The 13,948-nt window shown below is 47.2% G+C and overlaps 1 protein-coding gene across 2 annotated transcripts in view; it reads right to left on the minus strand.

Annotated features, from left to right (window-relative positions):
* Nucleotides 1–13,948, minus strand: part of TUBGCP6 (tubulin gamma complex component 6) — a 240,780-nt gene that overhangs the window by 36,793 nt on the left and 190,039 nt on the right. For both annotated transcript variants that reach the window (XM_063927151.1, XM_063927152.1), the window contains exon 19: nt 117–312. In XM_063927151.1, the coding sequence (XP_063783221.1) occupies nt 117–312 (196 nt within the window). The remainder of the gene's footprint in view (nt 1–116; nt 313–13,948) is intronic.

Here is a 13,948-nt window from a genome sequence, read left to right on the forward strand (position 1 = left end):
CAGCAATGCCTAAAGAGTCACAGCAAGTTCAGATGAAACCTGAATTCTAAAAAGAAAAGTTACTGTTTGTAATTGCATTACACATACTAACACTTATTTGTACTGCTGATACTCACACATCATCTCATAGTGGTCTTGATATTTTTCAAGGCAATACTTGTCTGATAATGCCTGCAGATAATCCTGCATCTTTTGCGAGAAGTTGTCATTCACTGTGTTTTCTTTGGGCGCAAGAAATTGCTCATCAGATATACAACCTGCACTGTGTGTGTCGGCACCGGATTCCCCATTTTTACACACAGAATCTCCAATCTGCTGACAAAGAACATTCATTGTTACAGTGCTCAAGTGCTTATGCCAATTTCTCTCTCTCTCTCTCTCTCTCTCTCTCTCTATATATATATATATATATATATATGTGTAGTGTTTTTTGTTATCATCTTATATATATACATACATACATATATATACTGTGTATATATATATATATATATATATATATATATACACACGTACACATTTTATTTATATATACACATATATACAGAAGCACGTGGGTGCGGCACTCCATTTCCAATAGATTACAGCACAGCCATATCATTTCAGTATCATTTTACAGTTTTCAGGTCATACACACACACTTGACAAAGAGGCTGTATTAGCCTCGAAATGTTGGTACTTGTTCTTTTACCGATACACTTCATTATGTGATTAAGACCACTGGAGTGCCGCTATCTTTTGTTTATTGTACTTCCAACTACAGAAGGCACCCGTGGTAGTTGACTTTTCAGTATGGTGTGCCGGGCCATCAAGCGAGACAGACAGACAGACAGACAGACAGACACACACACACACACACACACACACACACACACACACACACACACAATACAGGGAACACTAAAATAACACATCCTAGATCTGAATGAATGAAATATTCTTATTAAATACTTTGTTCTTTACATAGTTGAATGTGCTGACAACAAAATCACACAAAAATTATCAATGGAAATCACATTTATTAACCCATGGAGGTCTGGATTCGGAGTCACACTCAAAATTAAAGTGGAAAAACACACTACAGGCTGATCCAACTTTGATGTAATGTCCTTAAAACAATTCAAAATGAGGCTCAGTAGTGTGTGTGGCCTCCCTACAATGCCTAGGCATGCTCCTGATGAGGTGGCGGATGGTCTCCTGAGGGATCTCCTCCCAGACCTGGACTAAAGCATCCGCCAACTCCTGGACAGTCTGTGGTGCAACGTGGCGTTTGGTGGATGGAGCGAGACATGATGTCCCAGATGTGCTCAATTGGATTCAGGTCTGGGGAACGGGCGGGCCAGTCCATAGCATCAATGCCTTCGTCTTGCAGGAACTGCTGACACACTCCAGCCACATGAGGTCTAGCATTGTCTTGCATTAGGAGGAACCCAGGGCCAACCGCACCAGCATATGGTCTCACAAGGGGTCTGAGGATCTCATCTCGGTACCTAATGGCAGTCAGGCTACCTCTGGCGAGCACATGGAGGGCTGTGCGGCCCCCCCAAAGAAATGCCACCCCACACCATTACTGACCCACTGCCAAACCGGTCATGCTGGAGGATGTTGCAGGCAGCAGAACGTTCTCCTTGGCGTCTCCAGACTCTGTCACGTCTGTCACATGTGCTCAGTGAGAACCTGCTTTCATCTGTGAAGAGCACAGGGCGCCAGTGGCGAATTTGCCAATCTTGGTGTTCTCTGGCAAATGCCAAATGTCCTGCACGGTGTTGGGCTGTAAGCACAACCCCCACCTGTGGACGTTGGGCCCTCATACCACCCTCATGGAGTCTGTTTCTGATCGTTTGAGTAGACACATGCACATTTGTGTCTTGCTGGAGGTCATTTTTGCAGCATCCCGATGGTGTAAACCCTGATAGGGGGGGGATGTAAGACTGACCCCCCCTCTCCCCTAACTCTCCATTTCTGCAGCCTAACTTTATCATTCCCCAGTGGTGCCTAAACCTAACCTTCCCTGCAGCCTAATCCAAGGTATTGCCTAAACTTAAATAACCCCCCCCACCCCCAGCCTATACCGAAGCAGCCAGCTAGACTTATGGTCGGGAAATCGTCTGTCGGTTGCTTGGGAGCTTTAGTTTTGTCCAACAAAGCCCAGAAGGAGACCAGGAGTACAAAAAGAGGGAGACAGCGGGAAAAACAACAATTCTCCAATGGGAACAATTTTAACAAGGATATTAAGAAAAGATAACTTGAACAAAAACGGCACAAAAACAGTGAAACAGGAGAGTGCCCACTGTCCACCCACTGCACTATCACAAAACGAATTAACACAAGTACAAAAATACAAACTTTTCTCGAACACCATTAGGGGTACAATGGAGTAGTATCAAAGCTGCTCCTAAAGGAGGGTACACTGCAAAAATATTAAACTTCTAATATTTAGTAAATGTGTGCACCTTCTGGCACTACTGCTTAGCTTCTAGTACCCTATCTCTTCAGCACATATATCAGGGGGATTCAGTCAAAGGGGAATTCAGTCAGGATTCCCAGAATCTCAATTGATCACCAAGGTAAGTACGGGAGTTGGGGTTAGGGATAGGCACTAAGGGGAGGGTTAAGGGTTAGGCTGCAGGAGACAGTTTGGGTTAGGCTGGGGTGAATTAGGGTTAAGATTAGGGGTAGGGTTGAAATACTTAACACAATCTGTTGGGATTCTGACCATCGAGATGCTGCTGTCAGCATTGTGAACATCAGGATCCTGACTGCCTGGATTTTGTACGCAACCCTTATCAGGAGCTCCTCTGAAGGTCAAAGACCCTGGAAACCTAAACTGAAGACAAACAGCTCCCCAGCCATGAAGGCTAGTGTCTGTTATCACTATCATCAAGTCCCAAATGGAGAACAGGCAAGCGCTTTAACCACTAGTAGAAAGAGATGCACCCATTGGTTCAACCTGCAAAGCTGACTTGGCCACGCTTCAGTGAGATTTGAGGCATTTTAAAATCATTTGGAAAGCTTGCACTGAAACTGTAAATTGCATTGTCTCAAAACGTTGACACCATCTTTCCCAGGACATTCTATGGCCCTGTAGTGAGAGGATCTTGTCCTCCAGTTAGAACATCCAATGAAGATCTAAGAGATGCTCCAGTAAATTATCCACTAGGAAGTGTTGTTAGGACCTCTTAAAATTTGAGGACCCACCCAAAGCCTCCACAGTCTGAAATTTCTACAAGACATGAGTCTGCAACAAAGCCAAAATAATTGCCTTGATCAGCAGATCGTCCAGATCAGAGGTTCTCAAACTCGGTCCTCGGGAGCCCACACAGTGCATGTTTTGCAGGTAACCCAGCAGGTGCACAGGTGTATTAATTACTCACTGACACATTTTAAAAGGTCCACAGGTGGAGCTAATTATTTCACTTGCGATTCTGTGAGGAGACCTGCAAAACATGCACTGTGTGGGCCCCCGAGGACCGAGTTTGAGAACCTCTGGTCCAGATAATGGATGATTGATACCCCCAAGATCTGAGGAGGGCAATCATAACGGTCATGGTCTTTATGAAAACCTTCAGTGCTGTGCCCAGAACTAAGGATATGGCCTGAAATGGAACTGAACAACAAACCTAAGGAGGCATCAATTTCCCTCCCAGATTGGAACATGCAAATATGCTTCTTGGCTGTCCATGAACAATATGAACTTATCCCGTTCCATGCTGTTAATGTCTGTCCAGGATGATTCCTTTATAACTATGATGTTTTAGAAATTAAGGTTCACAACAGGCTGAAGAGAACCAACCAGAGTCTGGACAAGAAACAGATTTGAGCAAAAACATTCTACAGTTCTGATACTGAAGATACCATGCCTCTACAGAGAGAAAAAATCAATGGCTTCCACAGTGGAAAAAATAGGATTTTATATACCTACCGGTAAATCCTTTTCTCGTAGTCCGTAGAGGATGCTGGGGTCCAATTAGTACCATGGGTATAGACGGGTCCCCAGGAGCCTTCGGCACTTTAAGACTTTTTCCACAGTGTGAACTGGCTCCTCCCTCTATGCCCCTCCTCCAGACCTCAGTATAGGAACTGTGCCCGAGGAGACGGACAAACTTCGAGAGAAGGATTTACTTTAAGCTAGTTGTGAGACTCACACCAGCTCACACACCCTCAACCATGCCGCACAACATGGCATACAACTCAAACACATGCCAACAAGCATGAATAACTTTACAGCAACTGCTGAACAACAACTTAACACATGATAACTTGTGCAAGAAGAAAAGATAATATGCAGGAAAAAGGAGCACTGGGAGGGCGCCCAGCATCCTCTACTGACTACGTTAAAAGGATTTACCGGTAGGTATATAAAATCATATTTTCTCTAACGTCCTAGAGGATGCTGGGGTCCAATTAGTACCATGGGGATGTACCAAAGCTCCCAGTATGGGCGGGAGAGTGCGGATGTTCCTGCAAAACTGATTGACCGAATTTAACGTCCTCAGCGGCCAAGGTGTCAAACTTGTAGAACTTAGCAAACGTGTTTGCCCCTGACCAAGTAGCTGCTCGGCAAAGCTGTAGAGCCGAGACATCCCGGGCAGCCGCCCAGGAAGAACCCACTTTCCTAGTGGAGTGGGCCTTAACTGAATTCAGTACCGGCAATCCTGCCGTGGAATAAGCATGCTGAATCGTACATCTGATCAATCGTGCAATTTTCTGCTTAGAAGCAGGACACCCAATCTTGTTGGGATCATACAGGATAAACAATGCTTCTGTTTTCCTAATACAAGCTGTCCTCGTAATGTAAATCTTCAAAGCTCTGACCACGTCTAAGAACTTTGAAGGAGCAGAGGTGTCAGTAGCCACTGACACCACAATAGGTTGGTTAATATGGAATGAAGGCACAACCTTTAGAAGAAAGTGCAGACGAGTTCTCAGTTCAGCCCTATCTTCATGAAAGATCAAATAGGGGCTCTTGTGAGACAAGGCCCCCAACTCAGACACAAGCCTTGCGGATGCCAAGGCCAACAGCATGACCACTTTCCAAGTGAGAAACTTTAACTCAACCTCCTGCAAAGGCTCAAACCAATCCGATTGAAGGAACTGCAACACGTTAAGGTCCCATGGTGCCGTAGGAGGCACGAATGGTGGTTGGATGTGCAGAACCCCCTTCAGGAACGTCTGAACTTCAGGAAGGGAAGCCAATTATTTCTGAAAGAAAATGGACAAGGCCGAAATTTGGACCTTGACAGACCCCAATCTTAAGCCTGCATCCACACCAGCCTGTAGAAATAGGAGAAGACGTCCTAATTGAAACTCCACCGTTGGAGAATTCCTGGATTCACACCAAGATACATATTTTCTCCAAATACGATGGTAATGTCTAGACGTTACTCCTTTCCTGGCCTGAATAAGTGTGGGAATGACATTGTTGGGAATGCCCTTTCGGGCTAGGATCTGGCGCTCAACAGCCATGCCGTCAAACGTAGCCGCGGTAAGTCTTGATAAACAAACGGCCCCTGCAGAAGCAGGTCCTCGCGAAGAGGAAGAGGCCGAGGATCTTCTAATCAGTAACTCCTGAAGATCTGGATACCAAGCCCTCCTTGGCCAGTCTGGGGCAACGAGGATCGCCCGAACCCTTGTTCTCCTTATGATCTTGAGAATCTTTGGTATTAGCGGAAGTGGAGGGAACACATACACTGACTGGAACACCCACTGGGTTACCAGTGCATCCACTGCTATTGCTTGTGGGTCTCTCTACCTGGAACAATATTTCTGAAGCTTCTTGTTGAGACACGATCATGTCTAGTTGAGGAACGCCCCAACGATTTGCTACCTCCGCAAAGACCTCTTTGTGGAGGCCCCATTCCCCTGGGTGGAAATCGTGTCTGCTGAGGAAGTCCGCTTCCCAGTTGTCCACTCCCGGAATGAAGATTGCTGACAGAGCTTGAGCGTGTCTTTCTGCCCAGAGGAGTATTATTGTTACCTCTGCCATTGCCGCTCTGCTTTTCGTTCCGCCCTGACAGTTTATGTAAGCCACTGCTGTTACATTGTCTGACTGGATCTGTATGGGACGATCTTGAAGAAGATGCACCGCTTGTAGAAGACCGTTGTAAATGGCTCTCAACTCCATAATGTTTATGTGAAGAAGTGTTTCTTGACTTGACCATCTTCCTTGGAACCTTTCCCCTTGCGTGACTGCTCCCCAACCTCGGAGACTTGCATCCGTGGTCACTAGGATCCAGGCTTGAATCCCGAACCTGCATCCCTCTAGGAGGGGAGAACTGTGTAGCCACCACAGGAGCGAAATTCTGCCTTTCGTCGACAGGATTATTCTCTGGTGCATGTGTAGATGCGATCCGGACCATTTGTCCAGTAGATCCCACTGGAACACCCTTGCATGGAATCGGCCATACTGTAGAGCCTCGTAAGACGCTACCATCTTCCCCAGCAGGCGGATGCACTGAAGACTCGACACCCGTGCTGGTTTCAAAATTTGTTTGACCATTGTCTGGATTTCCAGAACCTTTTCCACCGGTAGAAATACTTTCTGTACCTCGGTGTCCAGTATCATTCCCAGAAATGACAATCTCATCATCTGTTCCAACTGTGATTTTGGAAAGTTTATGATCCAACCATGTTTCTGAAGTACTGTCAGGGATAGTGCAATGCTCTGCACTAACTTTTCCCTGGATCTCTCTTTTATGAGGAGATCGTCCAGAATTATGTTGACTCCTTTCTTGCGAAGGAGAACCATCATCTCTGCAATCACCTTGGTGAACACTCTCGGTGCTGTGGAGAGCCCGAATGGCAATGTCTGGAACTGATAGCGACAGTCCTGAAACGCAAACCTCAGGTATGCTTGATGTGGAGGGTAAATGGGAACATGCAGATAAGCATCCTTGATGTTCACGGACACCATGAATTCCTTCTCCTCCAAACTGGACATCACTGCTCTTAGAGACTCCATCTTGAATTTTAATCTTTTTAGATAAAGATTCAACGACTGTAGGTTTAAAAACGGTCTGACCGAGCTATCCGGCTTCGGTACTACAAACAGGCTTGAATAAAATCCCTTTTCCCGTTGTAGCAATGGGACTAAGGTGATTACCTCGTCCTGACGTAATTTTTTTATTGCTTCAGTTATATTTTCTGTCTGTCTTTTTTTTTTCCATCAATAGTTTTTATTGAATTTTTTGTGTTGCAAACAGGGGTACAGAAGGAAGAAAAAAGGGGGTAGGGGAAGTAGGTACATAAACACATGAGACAACACTATAACAGACATGTGCAAACAGTTCAAAGTCGATCAAACAGGTACATCATAAGGACAACAAATAAGTAATGGAGATGGAAGGGCGGCAATGGGCTTAATATAAATACACCACAGAGAGAAGGTCATCGCAGTGCTGGGGGGGGGGGGCCTTATCAGCCGATGGGGCTGGGAGGGAGCGTAACATCAGTGTAGCACCCTCACCCTCCGAGGTAAACAGATGCCAAGGCATCCAGCGCACAAAGGGAGATTTAGCAGTGAAGGAGTATGGGATGTGTTCAGTCTCCATCAAGAAGTGCAGCTGTATTTTGTGTATCACCTTCAACAAAGGAGGCGTTGTGGGCTGTTTCCAGTTTTGGCCTAAAGCCGCACGTGCGGCGAGACAGATGTGGCCTAAAACATAGTGTAGATGTACACCCACGCCTCGCGGGTACATATTCAATAAAGCTATAAGAGGGAGGGGGACAAGTCAAGATTCAAAACTTTGTTGATAAGGCCAAATACCTCCATCCAGTACCCTTGAATATGGGAACATGACCAAAAAATATGGAAGAGGTGGCCTACCTCTCCGCATAGACGCCAACAAAACTTCGAACATGCAGGCCAAATCGTATGCAGCCTTTCCGGTGTGAGGTATAATCTATGGAGTAGCTTGACATGCATTTCGGAGTGATTCAGGCATTTAGACATAGTAAAAGATGAATAAAAATGCGTTGCCATTGAGAATCATGGAGAACACATCCCACATCCGCCTCCCACCTGATTTGGGCTCTAGATTTAGAAACGGGGAGTAGTGAGAGTAATGTTTTATACCAGAAGGAGATCTCCCCTCTAGAAGTAGCGCTAGAAAATCGGCCTATGGCTTGTAGAATACCAGGGGGTGGCGGGGAGGGGGAAAGGTGGAGGCTAGTCCACCAGTGCTGTATTTGATAATATCGAAGCCTCTCAGAGTCAGGCAGAGAGAAGCGTCCCTGAATATCGGAAAAGGAGGCGAGCACAGACCCATTAAACAAGTCTCCCAGGACCTCCATCCCCCTGGACCTCCAGCCCGCCAGGTTAAGATTAGGGACTAGGGCGGCCACCGTTCGTAGTGATAACAGAGACAAATTATGATAATAAGGGGATATGGCCGCAGTCAATGTGTCCCAAACCTGGAGCGTGGCTCGGGTAGAGGGGAGGAGGTTTAAGCTCTGTGGGCGAAAGGGTTTAGGGATCCAAAAAAGATCTTTCAGGGGAAAACGGGGGCAGGTCGCCTCCTCCAGACACGTCCACCCTGGACATACATCTTTGTAGAATTCTTTAATCTGGGCCAGAAGGGAGGCCTCTTGGTACAGTGATAAATTGGGCATATCCAGGACTCTCCTCGGTAGAGACATCCTCGCGCGAGCAAGTTTAGGCGGGCGCGAAGACCATATATAATTAGTGAGGATTGTAGTGGCCTTATCTAGATACTTCTTGTGGAAAATAAAAGGGATAGTTCGGAACAGGAACATTAATTTAGGGAGCAGCGACATCTTAAAAGCGGCCAGACGGCCTAACCAAGAAACTTCATAGTTGAGCCATGATTTGGTGAACATCTGAAGGGAGGACAGCAGAGGAGGAAGATTAACATCAAATACAGAAGAGGTAGATGGGGGGATGTAGATACCCAGATATCGTATCGAGGATGTTAGCCAGTTATATGGATACTTAGCGCGTAATGGGGGCAAGGAGTTAGAGAGATCAATGGGCAAAGCATCAGTCTTAGAGGCATTTAATTTAAAATAGGATGCTGCAGAGTACATATCTAAAACATTGTGCAAATGGGGAAGTGTCGTGACTGGATCCGTTACAAATAAAAGAACATCGTCTGCGAACAAACATAGTTTGTGCGACGAGGCGCCTAATCGCAGTCCAGGGTACTGCGGGTCCGCTCGAAGCCTAGCTGCCAGTGGTTCAATGGCCAGTACAAATATGAGAGGGGAGAGAGGGCAGCCCTGGCGGGTGCCATTATAGATTGGAAAAGAGCAAGATAAAAAACCATTACTGAAGACCCGGGCCGTCGGGGAGCTATACAGAGCTAATATCGAAGAGAGGATGCGATCGCGCAGGCCAAATTTTAGTAGGACTTCCCGCATATAAGACCAGTTTAAACGATCAAAGGCCTTCTCTGCATCCAAAGATAGCAGAAGGAGACCTTTGCTTGGGGGTTAGGGAATCGACAAGGTTAAAGACCCTGCGTGTATTATCAGACGCTTGTCTTCCCGGGATAAAGCTAACTTGGTCTGGATGTATCAGGGAGGGGAAGAGGGCGTTCAATCGAGAGGCTATTAATTTAGCGTATATTTTAATATCCCCATTCAGTAACGCAATGGGACGGTAATTTTGACAAAAGGTCACATCCTTCCCCGGTTTAGGGATCGTGACAATACGCGCCTCGAGCATCTCCTCAGGGAGGGTGCCCTGAGAGGTAATATCGGTGTAGACTGCCACCAAAGAGGGAGCTAGAAGGTCTTGGAACGAAACCTAAAAGTCATTAATAAAGCCATCGGGGCCCGGCGCCTTACCCCGAGGGAGGGACTTGATCACTTGAAGGGTTTCCGATAAGGACCATGGGGCATTCAGTAATGCTAATTGATCGTCTGAGATATTTGGGAGGTTTATATTAGCTAAGAAAAAGTTGATAGAGGAAGGGGTAGGCTGGGGGGTGGCAGGATCAGTCGAGAGGTTATAGAGTTGGGAGTAGAAGTTGGCAAACTGGTTCGCTATCTCTCTTGGGTTAGAAATTTTGGTGCCTGTGGGGGATACAATGAGCTTGATTCTATTCCAAGCCTGCTGAGCCCTAAGCTTCCGGGCAAGCATTTTTCCCGGCCTGTTCCCTGCTAGATAAAACTTCTGACGTATCCTATTTAGTGAAGCCTGGGTGCGCGCCATTAGCAATGTCTGGAGTTGGGATCTAATGTCAGCTAACTGCCTCTGTAAGGATTTCGTAGGTTTAGATTGATTTTTGTCCTCTAATTCCTTCAGTTTGAGCTCCAAATCGGCCTGACGTTGTAAGTTAAGTTTCTTAAGCTGTGCTCCTGTCTGGATCGCTGCCCCCCGGATGACAGCTTTAAGGGCGCACCAGAAGTTCAGGGTGGACATGTCCGAGGGGGAATTAAAATAAGAATTTACTTACCGATAATTCTATTTCTCATAGTCCGTAGTGGATGCTGGGGACTCCGAAAGGACCATGGGGAATAGCGGCTCCGCAGGAGACTGGGCACAAAGTAAAAGCTTTAGGACTAGCTGGTGTGCACTGGCTCCTCCCCCTATGACCCTCCTCCAAGCCTCAGTTAGGATACTGTGCCCGGACGAGCGTACACAATAAGGAAGGATTTTGAATCCCGGGTAAGACTCATTACCAGCCACACCAATCACACCGTACAACTTGTGATCTGAACCCAGTTAACAGCATGATAACAGAAGGAGCCTCTGAAAAGATGGCTCACAACAACAATAACCCGATTTTTGTAACAATAACTATGTACAAGTAATGCAGACAATCCGCACTTGGGATGGGCGCCCAGCATCCACTACGGACTATGAGAAATAGAATTATCGGTAAGTAAATTCTTATTTTCTCTAACGTCCTAGTGGATGCTGGGGACTCCGAAAGGACCATGGGGATTATACCAAAGCTCCCAAACGGGCGGGAGAGTGCGGATGACTCTGCAGCACCGAATGAGAGAACTCCAGGTCCTCCTCAGCCAGGGTATCAAATTTGTAGAATTTAGCAAACGTGTTTGCCCCTGACCAAGTAGCTGCTCGGCAAAGTTGTAAAGCCGAGACCCCTCGGGCAGCCGCCCAAGATGAGCCCACTTTCCGTGTGGAATGGGCTTTTACAGATTTTGGCTGTGGCAGGCCTGCCACAGAATGTGCAAGCTGAATTGTACTACAAATCCAACGAGCAATCGTCTGCTTAGAAGCAGGAGCACCCAGCTTGTTGGGTGCATACAGGATAAACAGCGAGTCAGATTTTCTGACTCCAGCCGTCCTGGAAACATATATTTTCAGGGCCCTGACTACGTCCAGCAACTTGGAATCCTCCAAGTCCCTAGTAGCCGCAGGCACCATGATAGGTTGGTTTAAGTGAAATGCTGAAACCCCCTTAGGGAGAAATTGAGGACGAGTCCTCAATTCTGCCCCGTCCGTATGAAAAATTAGGTAAGGGCTTTTATAGGATAAAGCCGCCAATTCTGATACACGCCTGGCTGAAGCCAGGGCTAACAGCATTACCACTTTCCAAGTGAGATATTTCAAGTCCACAGTGGTGAGTGGTTCAAACCAATGTGATTTTAGGAATCCCAACACTACATTGAGATCCCAAGGTGCCACTGGAGGCACAAAAGGAGGCTGTATATGCAGTACTCCCTTGACAAACGTCTGAACTTCAGGTACAGAAGCTAGTTCTTTTTGGAAGAATATCGACAGGGCCGAAATTTGAACCTTAATGGACCCTAATTTGAGGCCCATAGACAGTCCTGTTTGCAGGAAATGCAGGAATCGACCCAGTTGAAATTCCTCCGTAGGGGCCTTCCTGGCCTCGCACCACGCAACATATTTACGCCAAATACGGTGATAATGTTGTACGGTTACATCCTTCCTGGCTTTGACCAGGGTAGGGATGACTTCATCCGGAATGCCTTTTTCCTTCAGGATCCGGAGTTCAACCGCCATGCCGTCAAACGCAGCCGCGGTAAGACTTGGAACAGACATGGTCCCTGCTGGAGCAGGTCCTGTCTTAGAGGTAGAGGCCACGGGTCTTCCGTGAGCATCTCTTGAATTTCCGGGTACCAAGTCCTTCTTGGCCAATCCGGAGCCACGAATATAGTGCTTACTCCTCTCCATCTTATCAATCTCAGTACCTTGGGTATGAGAGGCAGAGGAGGGAACACATACACTGACTGGTACACCCACAGTGTTACCAGAGCGTCTACAGCTATTGCCTGAGGGTCCCTTGACCTGGCGCAATACCTGTCGAGTTTTTTCCCAACGGTTTATAATCATGTGGAAGACTTCTGGGTGAAGTCCCCACTCTCCCGGGTGGAGGTCGTGCTGAGGAAGTCTGCTTCCCAGTTGTCCACTCCCGGAATGAATACTGCTGACAGTGCTATCCCATGATTTTCCGCCCAGCGAAGAATCCTTGCAGCTTCTGTCATTGCCCTTCTGCTTCTTGTGCCACCCTGTCTGTTTACGTGGGTGACTGCCGTGATGTTGTCCGACTGGATCAACACCGGCTGTCCTTGAAGCAGAGGTCTTGCTAAGCTTAGAGCATTGTAAATGTCCCTTAGCTTCAGGATATTTATGTGAAGTGATGTCTCCAGGCTTGACCATAAGTCCTGGATATTCCTTCCCTGTGTGACTGCTCCCCAGCCTCGCAGGCTGGCATCCGTGGTTACCAGGACCCAGTCCTGAATGCCGAATCTGCGGCCCTCTAGAAGATGAGCACTCTGCAACCACCACAGGAGGGACACCCTTGTCCTTGGTGACAGGGTTATCCGCTGATGCATCTGAAGATGCGACCCGGACCATTTGTCCAGCAGGTCCCACTGGAAAGTTCTTGCGTGGACTCTGCCGAATGGGATTGCTTCGTAGGAAGCCACCATTTTACCCAGAACCCTTGTGCATTGATGCACTGAGACTTGGCTCGGTTTGAGGAGGTTCCTGACTAGCTCGGATAACTCCCTGGCTTTCTCCTCCGGGAGAAACACCTTTTTCTGGACTGTGTCCAGGATCATCCCTAGGAACAGAAGACACGTCGTCGGAACCAGCTGCGATTTTGGAATATTGAGAATCCAATCGTGCTGCCGCAACACTACCTGAGATAGTGCTACACCGACCTCCAACTGTTCCCTGGATCTTACCCTTATCAGGGAATCGTCCAAGTAAGGGATAACTAAAATTCCCTTCCTTCGAAGGAATATCATCATTTCGGCCATTACCTTGGTAAAGACCCGGGGTGCCGTGGACCATCCCTACGGCAGCGTCTGAACTGATAGTGACAGTTCTGTACCATAAACCTGAGGTACCCTTGGTGAGAAGGGTAAATTTTGACATGAAGGTAAGCATCCTTGATGTCCCGAGACATCATGTAGTCCCCTTCTTCCAGGTTCGCAATCACTGCTCTGAGTGACTCAATCTTGAATTTGAACCTCTGTATGTAAGTGTTCAAAGATTTTAGATTTTAGAATCGGTCTCACCGAGCCGTCTGGCATCGGTACCACAATAGTGTGGAATAATACCCCGTTCCCTGTTGCAGGAGGGGTACCTTGATTATCACCTGCTGGGAATACAGCTTGTGAATGGCTTCCAAAACTGCCTCCCTGTCAGAGGGAGACGTCGGTAAAGTCGACTTTTGGAAACGGCGAGGGGGAGACGTCTCGAATTCCAATATGTACCCCTGAGATATTACCTGAAGGATCCAGGTGTCTACTTGCGAGTGAGCCCACTGCGCACTGAAATTCATTGAGAACGGGCCCCCACCGTGCCTGAGCTTGTAAAGCCCTAGCGTCATACTGAGGGCTTGGCAGAGGCGGGAAAGGGTTTCTGTTCCTGGGAACTGGCTGATCTCTGCAGCCTTTTTCCTCTCCCTCTGTCACGAGCAGAAAAGAGGAACCTTTTGTCCGCTTGCCAACAAAGGACTGCGCCTGATAATACGGCGTCTTA

Source organism: Pseudophryne corroboree, chromosome 6, assembly GCF_028390025.1.
Source record: "Pseudophryne corroboree isolate aPseCor3 chromosome 6, aPseCor3.hap2, whole genome shotgun sequence".
Lineage (NCBI taxonomy): Eukaryota > Metazoa > Chordata > Amphibia > Anura > Myobatrachidae > Pseudophryne > Pseudophryne corroboree.